The sequence below is a fragment of the Vipera ursinii genome, assembly GCF_947247035.1.
Source record: "Vipera ursinii genome assembly, chromosome: 6".
Classification (NCBI taxonomy): Eukaryota; Metazoa; Chordata; class Lepidosauria; order Squamata; family Viperidae; genus Vipera; species Vipera ursinii.
In genome coordinates, this window is record NC_139515.1 from 58193913 (window position 1) to 58212851 (window position 18939).

General features: G+C 37.3%; 1 protein-coding gene across 1 annotated transcript; it reads left to right on the forward strand.

Annotated features, from left to right (window-relative positions):
- Positions 1-1590: 1590 nt before the first annotated feature.
- On the forward strand, positions 1591-18362 carry ERP27 (endoplasmic reticulum protein 27; the record flags this gene model as incomplete). Its single annotated transcript, XM_083366558.1, has 7 exons — positions 1591-1675; positions 2645-2745; positions 6451-6588; positions 10234-10350; positions 13226-13351; positions 14984-15181; positions 18315-18362. The coding sequence occupies 7 exons, from the start codon at positions 1591-1593 to the stop codon at positions 18360-18362; spliced, it is 813 nt and encodes a 270-aa protein (XP_083222684.1).
- Positions 18363-18939: the final 577 nt, after the last annotated feature.

Sequence of the window (18939 nt, forward strand, 5' to 3'; positions counted from 1 at the left end):
TGGTCTCTATTTTTCTACTTGCATTTTTACGTGCTTTCGAACTGCTAGGTTGGCAGAAGCTGGGACGAGTAACAGGCGCTCACTCTGCTACGCGGCACTCTGGATTCGACCCACCAAACTGCCGACCTTCTGATCGACAAGCTCAGCATCCTAACCCACTGAGCCACCGCGTCCCTCTCTAGTGATTAGGATTATACAAAACATAATGGGTATTGCCACTGGATCACTCTCAGGGTATTATGAGAAGTAGATTGTACAGAGAAATAAGTTGTTTTGTCATCGGTATATGGGACTATTTTGATTCTTTTATTTAAGATAGGTGTAGGCGGTACATTTTGCTTCTGGGGAGGAGGCAGGACCTTTTTTAAAATGGTCAATGACAACTCTGAACCTGTAGAGCTGAAATGTCTGGCTGGGAGTTTTCTTTGCAGGAGTTAGTGCATCTGTGTAACATTCTCTCCTCTAAAATATAAACCATTTTGCCACAAAAAAGCAACAGTTTGCTCTGGATTTTGAAGTTTGATCTTGGCTGTGCCTGACAGACCTGCAAAATCAGGGAAGGGGATGCATGCCCCCCCCCCAGTTTGTAACCTGAGAGGTAAGGTGAAACAAGGACTAGTTGATAATTTAAGGCTACATTCAGAATCACTGAATTAAGGAACAAAATGACTAAGCAAACAACTTGAAGAATCTTTGCTTTACAAATGCTATTCTGTCTAATAGGCAGAAAATACTGGGATTCTGTAAGAGAAAGCACTGCTCATTTAATAGAAACCTAAAATACAGCGATGGGAGATGGTGCAGGCAAAATGTGCATGAGATAAGAGAGGTTAAATAAATCAGCCACAAAACAATTTTTTTAGGAAAAAGATTTATTAGACTCTCTAAATTTCAGTCCATAAGATTTCTAGGTGATATTAGTAAAGGCCAGCAAACAAGTTACAAACAACATCTATGAAAATGGGACTGCAATATTGAACCAATGGACATATTTGTTTCAATTGAAAATATGTCTGTAATGAAATTGGTGATTTAATTTTTATAATTAAAGTAGTGCTATCTAGTTTCAAAGATAACGAAGTTCTAAAGATAATGTTTGACAACATGCTGGTATCTCCTCCTATGCAAGCTTCCTTGAGAAGGTTTCTTTCCCTTTCCTCTGTGTCTCACCAGGCACCAGTCGGTGGGTTGGAATTCATGACAATATGAAGATTTTATTCAATTCAAAATCTCTAGTGATTTTTTAATTAAATGAACTCTTCAAAACAGGTTTTAATGCTAGCCAAGGATTCCTGGTTGTACAGAAATAAGAGTTCTGTTTATGTTAACTTACCTGAATGCTAGTGGTTTTGCTTTTTATTTGCTAAGCTATGAAAGTGGAGCTTGTCTTTATAATGTAATAATAAGATTTATTACATGAGAGGAAACGTTTGGGAGTTCATGTGCCCACTAATTTCTTATCAGAAGAAAGAAAAGGTACAGGTGGCCATTCCCAACTGTTTCACTCCCACAGCTTTTGGGATCTGATTAAATGACAGTTTTTTCCTGCCTGAAACAGAAGAGCTGGCAAGGAGAAGAGAAGTCAGAGCAATGGAAAACTCCCTCTTGCATACAATTCTTTTCCTCAGTGGTGTGTTCCTGTTAGGATCTGGAGAGAGAAATTCTTCATCTGAAGGTAAGAAAACCTGTCTCAAGTTTAGAAAAAGGGAAAGTGAATAGACCAAGAAACATACCAGTGGACAAGAACAACATCTAAAACAGCTTTCTGAAGCTGATGCTGTTCAAAGGTACTAGATTCCTGCCTTCATCACCTGCAGTAAGCATGGCTATAGTAGCTTGGATTAAGGAAAAGTAACCCATCTGAGGGATACTGTGGGAATGCTATTGTAGTAGGCAGCACACTCAACTCCTAGCTAAAACACAATTCTCAATAGCCAAGTAAGTTAAGAAAACCTCAGGGAAAATCAGAAGCATGATTTTCCTAGGAAACCTTGAAAAGAGATTGTAGCACAGACGGGTCCCCTTCATTGGTAGAATCACGTGGGATCACCACAAACCCAATTGCTATTTATTTCATTCCAAATTCCTGTTTATTACAAAATCACTCAGACAGCAGTCTCAGTTTTCATGGTGGGAAATAATAGCATTGATCATAGTAAAGCAATTCATGCTTTGGTCTTGTATTGGAAAAAGAGTTCACAAAGAAGAATAAAATCCAACAGCGTAAAAGAAACACTAAGAGGAAATATCTTTGTCATGGATAAGACTTGAAGCCTAAATGCAGTTAATCATCCCTCAGCTCCATCTGTCCCTTAAAAACCAGATGGAACAAGCACCCCATCCGAAGAATCAGGTGGCTTTAGGCCTTACTTGAGAAGTGGAATTTTAAACATCCGGTACTTCGTCCAAAAATGCTCCATGCTGCAACAGTTCTTGCATCATGGCAGGCTGGCACCAAAACCAGAAAAGGACATTTTTCTATTGGTTATGTTATTCCCAGGCAGTGTTCAAATATGTGAAAAACAATTTGTCCAGCTGAAGGTTTGCTGATAGGAATATTCGAAGCAGGTTGTTATGATAGTGGGCAGAAATTGGACCATAAAAAGATGCTGGCTAAACAGTACTTTCCTTCTATTTCCTCCAGGTACTATCAGAGAGGAAAGGAATCCTGTGCTTCTGGAAGATATCCCAAGTACTGCAGCCTTCATTGATGGAGCTGAGGTGGCAGTTGTTGGATTCTTTCAGGTCTGTTGAAATGTAACAAGATACTGAGTGATTGGTTTTACAGAAAGGGCACAATGGTTTGCATTATGGCTATTAGCTATGAATTGTAGCTTAGTACAATTGTGTCAACTATGAAAAATGTGATTTCATAAACTATATTTAAGGTAACCATATTTAGCATGCTATATCATCCTCCCAAAGATAGTTTATTTTCATATATTATAAGTCTCTTATAATAATATATAATATATTGAAGAATATAGTATTAACAAATATGATTTACTTTATAGTAAGTATCTGGAAGCTTAAATACTAACCAGCTTAGTAACTGGGGATCTGAGGCAGTGTTTCTCAACCTCAGAAACTTTAAATATTGGACTTCAATTCACCTATGCATCTTAAAGTTGCTGTGTTGAGAAACACTGATCTGAGGGACCATCTTTCTTCTGGCCATATTTTGAAGTCTGCCAAAGGAGATTTTTGAAGATATCCTGGCTGGCCAGTTTCAGTTTTCAATCTCACAGAAAGGATTTTTTACTCATTGCTTTAAAAAAGAATCAAGATTTATCTTTTTAATTTAGACTTTTAAACAGTCCTTCCCAGGGCTTTTTTTGTCATAGAAAGCCCAGAACGGAGTTCCGGCACCTTTTTTGGATGGAACCTTGTAGGGTAGGCAAGGCAGGTTGTATGATGTGTGTGAGTTCCGGCACCTTTTTTTTTTTACAAAAAAGCACTGGTCCTTCCTACTTTAACACTGTTTTGAAAACAGCTTATTAACATTCTATATTATTATTTCTGTATTGGGGGACTGGAGGCTAAAACATATAGGGAACGGTTGCTGGAATTGGGTATGTGTAGTTTAATGAAGAGAAGGACTAGGGGTGACATGATAGCAGTGTTCCAATATCTCAGGGGCTACCACAAAGAAGAGGGAGTCAAGCTATTCTCCAAAGCACCTGAAAGCAGGACAAGAAGCAACGGATGGAAACTAGTCAAGGAGAGAAGCAACCTAGAACTAAGGAGAAACTTCCTGACAGTTAGAACAATTAACCAGTGGAACAACCTGCCTCCAGAAGTGGTGAATGCTCCAACACTGGAAGTTTTTAAGAAGAGACTGGCCAGCCATTTGTCTGAAATGGTATAGGGTTTCCTGCCAGAACAGGGGGTTGGACTAGATGACCTCCAAAGTCCCTTCCAACAACTTCTTCTTCTTCTTCTTCTTCTTCTTCTTCTTCTTCTTCTTCTTCTTCTTCTTCTTCTTCTTCTTCTTCTTCTTCTTCTTCTTCTTCTTCTTCTTCTTATTATTATTATTATTATTATTATTATTATTATTATTATTATTATTATTCTGTTTGTAAGGACTTAAAAATGCCACAGAAGTTTTTTAAGCTAACAAGTTTTTGCTAATTGAGGAGCTCACTGTGGGAAGCTGAAAAGGTATAATTAGCATGTTAGAGAATGATGTGATATTAATTGATCCAGGAAAGAGTCATCTGCCTGTTGCAGGGATTCAAGACAAATCCATGTTAAAAATTACTGTATTACAGCCATATTTTCCAACTTACTACCCTCCAAGATGTACTAGGTCAAAAACATATGGAGGACATCAGGTTAGGGGAAGGCTGTATTATTGAATCAGTGCCAAACTAACCTCAAGGGCACATAATATGCTTGTCTATTTTCTCAACATGTTTTCTGAAGGTTGTTTCTCATAATCAGAGCCAGCTGAGCACATGATACCTTCCTGCAGATGCCAGAGCTAGAAGAGGGTCTCCCCCGCAGTCTCCTCAAAGGGCATCAATAAATCCCGTTAGACATTATTGACTTACAACTCACAATCTCAATCCACATTGTTTGGGAATTATGAAAATTATGGTCCAGTTTATCAAACAGGTGTGAAGTTAAGGAAGGCCCATGTAAATTCTACCCACAAGAATGTGTGCACATTAGACATTTTTCTACTATGGTTTTAAAATGGCAGAAACCTGCTGTTCTTTTCATAAAGATAATCCAAAACATTTTGCTCTTTGAGGGAGGAACCAGAATCCCCTTTCCTGTACCAAGCACATTATATCTGAATGTAGCTAAATAAAGTTGACAGCAGTTCTAAAATATTCCAAGAATGCTTCTCTCTAAAAATAAAAATACCACAACAATAATAAACAATTTGTAATAAACCAATATGTCAGTTTTAACTGTTTAAAGTATGCAGTTTCATTCTTATAAGAGAAATTACAACAAATTACAAATGTAAAAGACCTTTCTGAGGTTTTGTGCATTTTAAGTGATCGTAAATGAATCTGCAACGGAGTCTGTGAAAATAAATAGCCACCAGATGTCAGCATTCTCCCCTTAAATTGCTGCTAAGTGTAAAAGTCATAGCCAAATTGGAAGAAATTCTTACTGAACTACAACTTTCATTTAGAATATGTTTTGCTTTCATTGTATGTTGCATTTTTTAAATTAAATTCTGGTTCTCTCCATTTGGCCTTTCCTCTGCACCATCTTCCTATTCCTGTCCTCTTTTTGTTTTTTCTATCTTTTCCTCCCACTAAAGAATAGCCATCCTACTCAGAAATGCTGTAGGGAAACTGTATCCCTTTAGATATTATTGAACCACAATTACCAAAATCCTACCATGATGACCACTAGTAAAGAAGATGCTGGGAGTTCTAATTCACCAACACCACACAGTCCTCTTTGTAACATAGGCCAGCCTTTCTTAATAAATACAGTCAAGAGCTGGCTTATAACCAGTCTTGTCTCCTAACTGGCCCTCTGAAGAACCCAATATTGGGAAAGGCTGTTGCAGGTTGATGTCTCTTTGTCTCTTTCCACCATTCCCTGGAAGCTCTCTCTGTGTGTATATGTGTACATACACACACTGTTTAAACTCTGTAACCTTTAACTGGGTGAAACGGTGCATCATAAGGCAGCATTTTTTGAACCAAGGTATATTAAATGGCTAACTACAGAATGTATCCAAAATTCTGGACCCATGGCTCCTGAAAAGTTGAAATTTTGCAAATTTTATAAAACATTTTATGACATAAAAATGATCACAAAACATTTCCTGTGATCAATTGTAGATGTTTGACTGTGTTATATAGCTCAACATAGGCTGTTTTCAAGACAGCTACATGTCTGAAAATTTCCCTGAATAATTTTTTCAGTGAAGGCAGTACATTAGAAGCTCTGCCACTGTTGAAGGTATGGAGGAATCTGGTAAGAAACTATCTCTGGAACAATGACCCAAGGGAACACAGATTGTCTAGTTGGCAATAATCAGGGTATCTTTTGATGTGATGTGGGATGTAGGGACATTCTCATTCATTGTTTACTTTTAATCTATCTTTCTATCTATATCATCATCATCATCATCATCATCATCATCATCATCATCATCTATCATTGTACCCTAACATAAAATAAAACTTGGTAAAGCCTCAAATGTACTTCTGTTTAATTTGCTTCTTGCTCTGGGAGCTGCTGTATTGAATGACAGTGGCAGATAAACCATTATTTAAACAATACTTTAAATTAAATTTCTGAAGTGGGACCTGCTCTGTGGTGACAGAATTGCATTGCAGGAAAAGCTCTAAGAGAATTTTTATACCTTTTCCTTTTCTTAGAATTATGAATGGGATAGCTCTGGGGATAAAAACCAATCTCTATATACATCATAGTGTCACAAAATCTTTCTCAACTTGTTCACTATTTTTTCAGGATTCAGAAAAACCCGAAACTTTAAAGTTCCTTACTATGGTAAAAAATATACCAGATGTACCATTTGGGATCTGCACCAGTTCTCAAGTTCTTTCTCACTATAATATCACGAAAAATACCATCTCCCTCTTTCGTATGGTAGGTTTTGTTTTGCAGTTCTGCTTCTTCCTTGAATCATATCTAAATGCTATAGCTGCTAATAGGTATAAACTGGGACTTTTCTTTAGCCATGCTTATGGTACGTAGGAATCTATATGATATTCTAAAGTTTGGTTCATAAAAGGATAATGTCTAGCAACTTGCTAACCCAACCAATTTTGGAGTAAGAACAAATTAGTTTTAACTCCAAACAATATTAGGACAGTTTTTGTTTTATATTTCTTCCATTAGATTCAGCTGTGCTGTATGAATTCAAAAACTCAGTAGACTGTTGAGCATCCTGCTCAGGTAGTCATCAAAGGTAAAGTGAGGAAGTTGTGAAAAGTTGCCCAAACCACAAGATGTTTCATTACAAAACGTGTTATATCCCAGTGATGGCAAACCTTTTAGAGACCAAGTGCCCCAAAACCAGTCAAATCCCCAAAGTAGAATTAGACACTGTATCAAGTCATCTAAAAAACTAAACCTGTTGAGTACCATGCTATCTAGAACTAGGTGGCTCAAATACAAAAAAAGGAAACTGTACAACGAAGTAGAACAAATATTAAAAACAACAATATTATCAGTGAGGAGGCACTATTTACGGAACAAAAAATTACCAGTGTTCTCCTGGCACAAGGACTTATGGGACAAAGGCAGGACTGAACATAGTTGGTATGAACTCTTGGTTTACCCAAATGGCAACTGTGAAATAAGTTTCCATGACTATGTGTTTCACTGATCATTGACTGGCTGAAGCATGAATGCAACCCAAGAGTACTTCCAGGGGGAAAACTTTAAGTGCAAACAATCAAAATACTCTGTAACTATCCCAGATGGGAGTGTTACAGCTAAAGGATAACAATATTGTTTAGTCTGGTTTAAGATACCATAAATATGGCAAAGCAATTACCTCATTAAAACATCATCTGGATGCAGGCAGAGAGAGAGGTATGAAGAGATGTTTCCAAGAGTAGTAGAAATAAATTATCAACATATTGCATAGAAAAGATATCCAGTGGGGATGCTTCTTTTTAAAACAAGAACTTCTCTCTTCAAAGTCAGTAGAATATTTTGGAATCACTCTAGCATTTAAAAAAGCAGGATCAAATGATATTAATCAGTACATATTTTTATAAATTTGGGTAACTTATATTTTTTTTCAAAATTAAATAAAAGCAATAGTAATAGCACTTAGACTTATATACCGCTTCACAGTGCTTTACAGCCCGCTCTAAGCAGCTTACAAAGTCAGTATATTGCCTCCAACAATCTGGATCCTCATTTTACTGACCTCGGAAAGATAGAAGGCTGAGATCAACCTTGAGCCTGGTGAGATTTGAACTGCCGAACTGCTGGCAGCCAGCAGTCAGCAGAAGTAATAATAACATTTCTGCTGTGCTTATTCTCTAAAATATGCTTGTTCATTGCCTTGTGCCCCAAAATCTACGCATCCCCACTTTCCCTTGGAGAATTTGTGCTTAGTTACATCCCAGGAGAATTCTCCAAACTATATGGGCGTTATGTACTTTATGAAGAAATAAATGATCTGCTTTATCAAACTTGGGCCCATGAAACCCAAAGTAGCATATGATATCTTTTTTCCTAAATGTTCTCATTCAGAATTTGAAAAGTGAAAGCGAGAGAAATAGCAAGTCTGTTGAATGATTGGCTGAGTTACAGTGCTAGTATTAGTTATTTATTGCACTAGTATTCTAGCATATTGCACTAGTATTCTATTATAAAACATCTTTTTTGATAGGTTTGGCATGGATTGCCTCTGCATTTACATATCTTTGTATGTCTAAACATGCAAAAGCATTAAACAAGCCAGTTGCTTTTCTGTAATATGAAAAGGCACCAACTGGCACTGTCTATAAGAGGTTTTTGTGGTTGAAATGACCCAGTTCTAAAAAGTGCTGTTCCAACTGGCTGTTTCTGTCTTAGCAGAAGTATTCCAACATTATTTTGACTTTAATACCAACATTTCAGCCTCAAAATAGACCATTATGACAATACAGAAAGAAATGTTGAGGCGGTTGAACTGAAAATCAGAATGCGTCTGGTTGAGTTGGAGCAATGCATTCCAGAGTTTTCACCATGAAACCTTTTGCATAGATCTACTTGACAGTGATGTGTATTTATTATCTAATATGATTTATAATGGTATATTTCCATTTGCATATTTTAGGGCCTTCACCCTATTTTGTTTCTCTACTATGAACCTTGATTTGATGTTAACAGTTGCTTTGATATTTGAAGGCATATAGTAACAACAGGGACGCAGTGGGTTAGGATGCTGAGCTTGTCGACCAGATGGTTGGCAGTTTGGCGGGTCGAATCCCGAGTGCCGTGTAACAGAGTGAGCGCCTGTTACTTGTCCCAGCTTCTGCCAACCTAGCAGTTCGAAAGCACGTAAAAATGCAAGTAGAAAAATAGGGACCACTACAGTGGGAAGGTAACAGCGTTCTGTGCGCCTTTGGCTTCTAGTCATGCCGGCCACATGACCACGGAGACATCCTCGGACAAGCGCTGGCTCTTCGGCTTTGAAACGGAGACGAGCACTGGCCCCTAGAGTTGGAAATAACTAGCACGCATGTGTGGGGGAACCTTTACCTTTACTTTAGTAACAATAAAGTCAAAAGACTTTCTATAAGAAAAGAGTGAGGCAGGTATTTCTGGGGAAAAGAACACATTTGCTTGGTGGATATAATAATCATAGTGATATGCATTGCCTAGGATCTCCCTCTTCCTCCCCTCTCTCCCTCATACAAATCATTCACTTATACTCTATATAGCTATGCATACATCAATTAGGAAATTTAACTGAGCATTGACTTAATCCTCTGGGATTTGCTGTTAAATTTTGTTACTTGCCTGTCTGTTTGGGGACTGTCTGAAAGATCCAGGAAGATGTCAGTGGGAGATCTGTTCCCCAAAATGGAGTTTTTGGAGTCTGAATATTTTTCCTTGATCTTCTGGAAAAATGCCTGTATTTATTGGAGAAGATTCTTGCTTGCACAAAGTTTCCAGGAAATCCATACATGCTTATGCCAGTGTTTATTAAATCTAGAAGTAATGAAATTAGCAGATGAACTTTTGCAAAAAGTAGAATTTAGTTTTTTAAAGACCTCATTACAAAAGTCCCACAACTGCTTAATATTTCACCTTATTATTTAGAATCTTTTGCAAAAAGTAGAATTTAGTTTTTTTAAAGACCTCATTACAAAAGTCCCACAACTGCTTAATATTTCACCTTATTATTTAGAATCCAGGATGGTTTAATTCAACTGCTAATAGTTCAGAAATTTGTTAGCTATTTCTCCAGCTAAACCAAAAAGCAAAGACTTTATAGCTTTGATTTTCTAGGAGAGTCAGTACTATGAAAATCTTAAGCAAAAGCATAGTTTATATGTATATGGGATGGGAAATGAATGAAATGAGAAACTTGTTTGGAGAGAGGCAGAAGGCTAAAAATCCATGTAGAAAACATACTGTTCAGAAGTGGGGAAGTAATGTCTGGATCTTGAAGGATTATATTGGCTATTCTTTCTTGTTGCATTTGAAATGCTTTCTGCAAGTGTTTTAAAGAACAAGGATGACTGAAGTGCAAAGGTGATAGCAAGATTATTTGCTTTAATTCAGGTGGATAACAAAAGGCAAGATTTGGAAATCCAGGACAGCAACAAAGTCGATGTTGACAAGTTGAGTCGCTTTGTCCGGATTAATGAACTCCGCTGGGTGACTGAGTACAACCCCATGGTAACAAAGGAATTTTCTAAAACCTAACTAGTTCAGTTTATTTGATTGCTGAGTTTATAATGATTTATATAGGTATGATTTATTCTTATAAAGAAAGATATGGACTAGATGACCTCCAAGGTCCCTTCCAACTTTATTGTTATTATTATTATACATATTAGGAGGAGAGTTTTACTGTCAGATTATTTGTTATCCTAATTCACAATGACATATGCTTGGCGCATGTCCTGTGAGCAGAAGGGGAGACCTCAGAGTTAGACTGAGCTCCGAATTAGGCTGACCCTACCAAGCCTTGCGTGTGGCTTCCAGAGACCTCCAGAATTAATGACTTTTAATTCTAAAAGAGAAACAACTGTATTAAGTATATTTAATTGTAATTAAATGTAAACATACATTTATTTTCTTTTGCTCCTTGCCTTAATGTCTTCTTTTTGAAATATGACCTGTAAGCAATGCCTTTCAAAAGGAAATTGCAGTCCTTGCTCTATGAAAAAGTTGCCCAGGTGTCATTTAAGATTTATAATAGATATTTGCATTTCAACTCTGCATGTGAGGAAAACATCTCTTGCTGAAATTTCTTTTTTGTCCCTGTTGGGGGTTAATAGTCAGAGCATTGCCTATGTCTGACTTGGTCTTTTCTTGAGTTTTGTAGTCTAGCTGTTTTCATGGAAAGAGAAATGGAGTTTTGAAACTGAAGGTCAGAATATTCTGGACCTCCCACAACGTAGAGTCCCAGAGGTCTGAGCTGGAAGGTTCTTCAAGAAGTGCACTCAGTGAACTTTTCTTATTAATTCTGGAATCCTCTCACATATTTCTTTTTTTTTAATGGAAAAGCTGGCAGGGTCTGACACAGAGGTCTTTCTCTTTCTCTCACTGTGGTTCTATGAGGCCTATGAAGGAGCAGCAAGTCAGCTGCAGACTCTCCAGTCCTCTGTTTGGCTTGTGGGAGCAGCAGCTGCAGTCCAGGAAGTGTTAGGGGGAGAAAGGGGAAAGGAAAAGTCATATGACAAATCACCCACCACCTAGAGACTATGCAATAAGACCACTGGCAGTGCCAGGTGACTGGAGGATGCTCACAGAGAGTTAGTGTGTGCCACTCTATCATCCCGCCCCCCCCGCCCCCCAGGTGATATGTGCCTTCTTTTAGTGTTCTCATCCAAGCTGCCTCAACCTTGTGGCTTCCAGTTCCAGATGATGTTTTCCAGGTTTCTGCTGTGTTTTTATAAGTTATGATTGTAATATTAGAGAGAACACACACGTGGTCATTTCAGCGCCAGTATTTTCAGAAGGTTTGCTTTCACTCTGTTCCGACTATGCCATATAGCAAATTTAGCTAAATTCATGATGAAAGCAAACAATCCATTTATTAAAAATTCCTGGAACATGAAATTGCAAGGAATTTAAATCAGTAAGAAATGAAGAAGACTGCAATTGAAAGAAATGTAGCATTGAACTCAGCGTAACTTCCTTCTGTTGAATAGTAAAGTAAGGTAAGGTAAGGTAAAATAAAGTAAATTAAGTTAACCTACCTTGGTACTCAGCTGCTTTGAAATTCATCAGATTTGGTACTCAATGCATTTTGACATGAAAATTTTGTCCCGGTAATCATCATTTGTTTGGTACTCAACGCAGAAGCTAGAACTTGGTGTTGGCTGCCTTGTGATTTGCTACATTATTTCTTATGGGAAAAATTTGTTTGGTACTCATTGTTTTTAGTAGTTTTCATGCCTCCTGGAACCAATTAGTTGGATAAGTACCAAGGTACCAAAGTCAAGTCAAGTCAAGTGTGGGATGGAAATCTACAAATAAGTATTTAGATGAACATCTGCAACAACTATGGCAAATACAAAAACTAACATTAAAATGAATGTTAAAGAAAATTTGCCACCTCCAGTGTGGAATGCAGCAAGCCCTATGTTGAAGAATGTGATTTAGTCTTTGACCTAACTTCTCTCACATCTTGGTTCAATAGTTTTGAATACATCATTTGGAAATAGTGTTTATATCAACAATGCCACTAGCAAATGATTTAAAAAAAAAGAGATTTAACAAAATGAAACAGATCAAACGTCAGGCAAACTTCAGAAGAATAACCAATTTTGAGTCAGTTCAGTCTGTCTTTCAAAGATTAGCAGACATGCTGGGAAAATCTTTGGTCCTGTTATAATAGATGTAGCTATATCATTGCAGTTCCAAAATAAGCCCTTATCTGCAGTCACTCACCAATTTTATTTTCTATTTGCAGTTTCAGATCCAACTAGAACATACCAACTTCCCACTTTTAAAAAAGTAAATGTTATTTAAAGGACAGTAAAAAATAAAACAAAAGCGAAGGTTTGTAAATACCAAAACGGGTGTTTGTGACTTCTACAATGCCTGCCTCTGATGCTAAACATCATCTGTGTTTGTTGTTTCTCTAGACCACAGGTCTGCAACCCATGGCTCCGGAGCCGCATGCGGCTCTTTCAGCCATCTCCTGCGGCTCCCAGTCCTCTGCCATGTGCAGTCCCCCCCCCAAAAAAAAGTGGGACTAAAAAAGTTCAACCAATCAATTCAAATATGCAGGGTAGGTGCATATCTCGCCTTGGCTCCACTCTTCAGTCAAACCCTGTTCTGCGCATGCGCGCATGTATGCGCATGCGCACACATTTTCTGCGGCTCCCAGTTTTTCCTTTTGTGAGGGAACCAGTTCCGAGTGGCTCTTTCACTGTTTCAGGTTGCTGACCCCTGCTCTAGACCTTCAACTCAGTTGTATTCTCTTCTAACCCTTGACTATAAATTCATTCATGGATCAGGGTTATTTTGAACATGCAAGGATTAATGCTTAAATTCTCTAATCAACATATTCCTTCATCTGTTTTGTTAATCATGACAGACTGCAGTAGGCCTTTTTGATAGTGCAGTTCAGCTCCATCTTCTTCTGTTCAGTGACAAGACTTCCCCACTGCACACTGAGAGGATGAACAAGTACCGTGAAGCAGCAGTAGCCTTTCAAGGCAAGGTAAGTCTGAAATAAACCTAGTCAATACCACACAAGATTTTTAGAAGTGGTAATACTGCTTATATCAAATTTCATATACAGGTAGCCCTCAACTTACATCCACAGTTGGGCCCAAAATTTCTGTTGCTAAGTGAAACATTAGTTAAGTGAATTTTTACGACTGCCAACTTTCCCACTGGCATATACATTAAAAGAAACTCCTTGGACATTTTTCATTTTATAACTTTACTGACAGATCCATATAAGTACAGAAGAAGCAAAGCCAGTTCTAAGGTTTTGGCACGAAGCATAGCATAGTAAACCCCCCATTTCCTTTCCCCAGGCTGTGTAGTGTCCACTGTCCACCAATCCAGGTTAAGCATTTTGTTTGGGGAAAACAGTTTGACACAGAACACTTTTAAAAACATATATAACAAATGCATGGAGGTGGAAGGACCCAATTTTAAGTGCACATTTCTTTCTCTTACTCTCATTTCATATTATTAAATTAAATTATAAGCTTCATCATATTTTCACACACACATATACGCATATACATATACGTATACTAATACGTATATAATAACCTTATAACTTTGATAACTTTATGGAAAATGAACAAATTCTGCTTCACCATAAATAACAGGTTTGTGTGTTTGTTTGTTTGTGTGTGTGTACTAAATGTATATGTGTATACACACACACACACACCCCTGTTATTTATGGTGAAGCAGAATTTGTTCATTTTCCATAAAGTTATCAATGGGTAGGAAAGTTTTGTAAACACAGAGTTGGAACATATGCTCCGTCCACATACATTTTCTAGTCTAGAGGAAAGCTGATGGAATGAAGAAGGCTCATCATTCAGCTGTTCCATTCTACCACCCAATGGCTCCATGCTACAATGATAAATTATTTTGTCAGTGAAAAGACAAGTTAATTGGGTCATTTTTGTTTAACATTGTTAGTCAACTGCAGCTGTAAAAATATTGCGTATCTTATAGCACATTCAGGCTATACTTTTCTATGTTTCTATTTCTTCAGCTTTTCTATTATACAGTATCTGGGGCATGTGACTATGAAAATAATTGTAACTTTAAAGAATTTAAAATTAACAAATCTTTTGTTGAACAAAATGGTCCAATTCATCAAATGTGAGCCTATATATATATATATATATATATATATATATATATATATATATATATATATATATATATATATATATATATAGAGAGAGAGAGAGAGAGAGAGAGAGAGAGAGAGAGAGAGAGAGAGAGAATTAATTTGCATTAACAAAGCAAATATATATATTTTGATGCATAGAGGAATGTAAAGCTTATTAAAATAGGGAATAATGGTAAAATAACATTACTGATATAAATATTTTTCCAATGGTGAAATCTGGCTTTTTCAATAGTGGAATTAAGTCTACAATACTCTTTATGATTACTTATAAATAAAATTAATGAATAAACTTGCATCAGGTTTACACTTCTTTGGACAAATTTGGAAGCCTTAGTAATTGGGTATGGAAAGACAACTCTGGCAAAACATTATCATCCTTTAATTCTTCATCATTATAAATCTGTGTTATCATATTTATTTGCTCCATGAACTTTTTAAAATTATGTTTTTGTTCTTTCTTTGAAGGCTCTATTTATCCTGGTGGACATCAGTGTCAAAGGTAATGATCGCGTTCTGTCTTATTTCCACTTAAAGAAGTCCCAACTACCTGCCCTGGCTGCCTACTATACTGCAGATGAGGAGCAGGATGTGCAGCTTCTGGATGAAGTCTCTGTGGAGAAAATAACAGATTTTTGTAATGCCTTCTTGGAGAGAAAGGAAGGAGTGAGTGTACAGAATGAGTTTTTGCACACATGATTCCTTGACTAGTCAACCACTTGCTGTTCCCTTGACATCATTCTGGTAATTTGGTGCAAGCTTTTCTCTCCCTGTCAATATCATTTCCAACTTTATGCCTGAAAAAACTGTAGAATTTCAAAACATTTCTTCCTATCCTTGATCCAATCTCTTTCTCAAATCTAGTGTTCTCTAAGTGTCTTTGGAGCTCATGCTTATCCATAAAAATGCTCACATGAAAAGAACTGCTTTCTCCTCTTGAAAAGCTGTGCAATTCCATAACATATAGAAATTTTCTATTGGTTATTAATCTTTAAACCTGAAACTCTAGAATGGGACTATGTAATACAAATTGAACTAGTGTGAATGATTATATTCAGTGTGTTATGTTTTTTCTCCTTTGCACAATTTGTTTTCCCTACCTCTCTGGAAATTCTGGGTTCTGGTGTTTATTTATGTGTTTCTAAGGATTGGAGAAAGGAAGCTTTAGACTCATGGAAAAATAGAGAACTGTGGTAAACTTTGTGTGTACAGATACTTCAGACCATGGGCAATGTTTGGGAATTAGTAGGCATAAAATTGGTTCACTTCTTTGACAGAAGCAATCTTAACAATTAATTATAAATCTTACCCATGTTGTTAAAAAGGAAGACCTATTCTTCTAATGTAAAGAATCAGAAATGACATGCGTTTGTTGTCAAAAGCCCTGATGCTCTCTGTTCCCTAAATTACCAGGTTGCCTACCACTGTCTCCCACCAAGGAATTGTGTTTTGTTAGAGGCAAAATACATCTATTGTGCATTTCTATTACAATGTCTCTATTATAAAAAACAGGAACATTTAGGAGGCCACCTGCTTTAAGGAAAAGGTATTAGGCTTAACGGTTTTATAAAATACTTCATCACTGAACAATAATTAGCTTACTCCTTTCAAACCTGCTTTTGCAGCCTGGTAGTTGATTCATGGGTACTACTACTTCAGCATATCAGATGCCATGTGTCATACAAATGCTGTCATTGCACAAATTCTTAAGCTAAGAGTGTTAGCCAAAAAAGGCAACAATCTGCTAATTAAGTACCTTAGGACAGGGCTTTTCAACCTTTTCACCCATTGTACCACTTTTAGGATATGGCAACATCCGAGTACCACCAGTCACCTAGCAAGGTGTCAAAAACTTGACGACCAAAAAAAAAAAAGGAAAAAAGTGATGAAGTACAGGTAGTCCTCAACTTAAAACAGTTCGCTTAGTGACTGTTTGAAGTTATAATGGCACTGAAAAAAGTGCCCCCCAAGCCACAGCTGAGCAAGACGCCTGCCTGCCCGCCTGGCGACACTCTTCCTCCTTTCCAAGGTTTTCATTGTTGTGAGCATTTCTGTTGAGGATTGGCAGCGGGGGTGGGGTGGGCGGTATTTCGTTTTTATTCTCTCTGTCTGCTGGGTGGTTGCAGCAGGTTTTGGTCACTTCACATGACCCTGGGACACTGTGCCTGTCATAAATATGAATCAGTTGTCAAGCATCTGAATATAAATCACAAGACCCTGGAGATGCTGCAACATTCTAGCTGATTGGTGATTCTTCTGGGCTCAGAAGCACCAGGATCAGCGCTGAGCTCCAGCTGGAGCCTGACGCTGATCCTGGCACTTCCGCTGAGCCATGACAGCCCCGAAGAAGCCCCAATCAGCTGGAAAGTGGCACTGATCCTGGCACTTCCGCTGAGCCCTGACAACCCTGAAGCTCCAGCCCTCTCTTGCTCAGGCTTGTGCAATGCTGCCACTGGTTCAGCTCATTCCCCTCCCCAGCTGCCACTTTTCTAGGATGGTCACGTACCACCTGCTGGGTGCCAAAGTACCAAAGGTGGTACCCCTACCACTGGTTGAAAAGCCCTGCCTTAGGACCTCTCTCCACTATTAAATACAAATGCTCTCCATCAATTACTCTGTTGTTAGAAAACAATATTGGTATGCAATATACAGTCCCTAATGCCACCATTGCCAATGATGTTATCCTAATTTTTTGTGTAACACTTTTGGTATGCAAAGTAACTAGTTTAATCCTCTGGCTGTGTCCTCCTCCATCTTCACATTACATCAGCTAGCAAGAAAAATACCCGCCAATGAAAAGAAATGGAGAGGATCTGAGTTCAAGGCTTTGTTTTCCCGAGGCTGCTTTGTCTGTTACTGTTTGATTCTTTGTAAGTTTTTTTTGAGATTGCACATGCCAGTATATATACACTACCTCTTTAAGTTACAGAATAGCAGCTGAAGAAGCTCATACCCACTACTGTTCACCTGAATACCCTTCTCCTTGAATAGGTGGCAAAACACACAAGATTTTACTTACCTGCCATCTGTTGTTGGATGGTGTTGAAATAGGGTGGGGTGGGGTGGGGACTACTTTAATACCTGAACACTTAGAGACAACTTAACATGGGCTTGCCAGAGGCTGGGAATGAAATGAGAATATCATGAGGACAATGGGAGAAATTGCTTTTATCAAGGAATATATAATTGAGTGATGGTTAAGTACCACATGCATATTTTCCAGCATTTGTTCCAGCATTTGTCCATTTAAGATTAAGAAGATCTAAACATAACTTTAGTGTCAGTAATATGTCTTTGAGTCCTAAAGAGAAAGCTCCCATGAAAGTTATATGTTCATTTCATAAGGAGAATTAATTTTTTTAAAAACGCTACTTTTAAAGTATTAGAATTAAGCTTCAATATCCCATTTATGTATGAAATGAGGAAAATGCTTTGTTCCTGAAGGAGGCCATTGGTCCAGTTAATGAAGGTTAATGCATAAAGTTCTACAAGTTTTTAGAGATAAGACTTTCCCAGTCCTACCTGATGATGATAGAAAGTGAATCTGGGGCTTTTGAAATACGTAACATCTATTTTGTCATTAAGCTAGAAGAAGTGATCAGGAATTCATTTTTATGGTAAGGTGGTTTAATTTTCAGGATTACATTTTTCTGATTTGTGCAAGTGACACTGAGCTAAAATTAAAAAATAAATTGGAGGTGGAAGGGCTTAAGCTTAACTCTGTGTGTGTGTGTGTGTGTGTGTGTGTGTGTGTGTGTATTTGATTTGATGTGTTTCTCTTTATTCTTCTTTGTTTCAGGAAAAAACCTCTAAACCAGAGGACAAACTCTTCAGAGAGGAACTCTGAATTTTTTTCAGCTCCATAACAGAAATATGACAACTATAATTACTGTAATTAACAGCAACCTAGGAAAATGTCTTCTCTGTATGAGGTTGTCATTTAAATCAGATTATGATTCTGTTCTGGAATCAATTTCCATAGAAGTGTTGACTGATTTTTCAAACACTGTGTTCTTTCATTTCAATTTTGGAGATACTACACACTTTTTGCATTATATTTTGAATAAATTATATTATATGGCTGAATAAATAAAGCTGTGAGTTTGTATATTAAATAAAAATCTCATATTCCCAAAATATGTTCTATATTGTGGGAACGTTAATATGCAATGGTAGAAATAGACAATAGCTTTTTACATAGTATTGAATATACTGTAGCTTGACCTAGGATTTCTGCTTGTCTTGTATACATTTAAAAAGGTGAGGAACTTTTACAGAAATTTCTCATGATGAGGAATCTTTTAAAATTTTCTTTTGAGTTAATATGAAATAAATGAATCCAAGATATTTCAATCAAATGAATAGGAAGTACAAAAGATCAAAATGTGGGAATAAGAAATATGAAAAAGGCAAAGAAACATCAG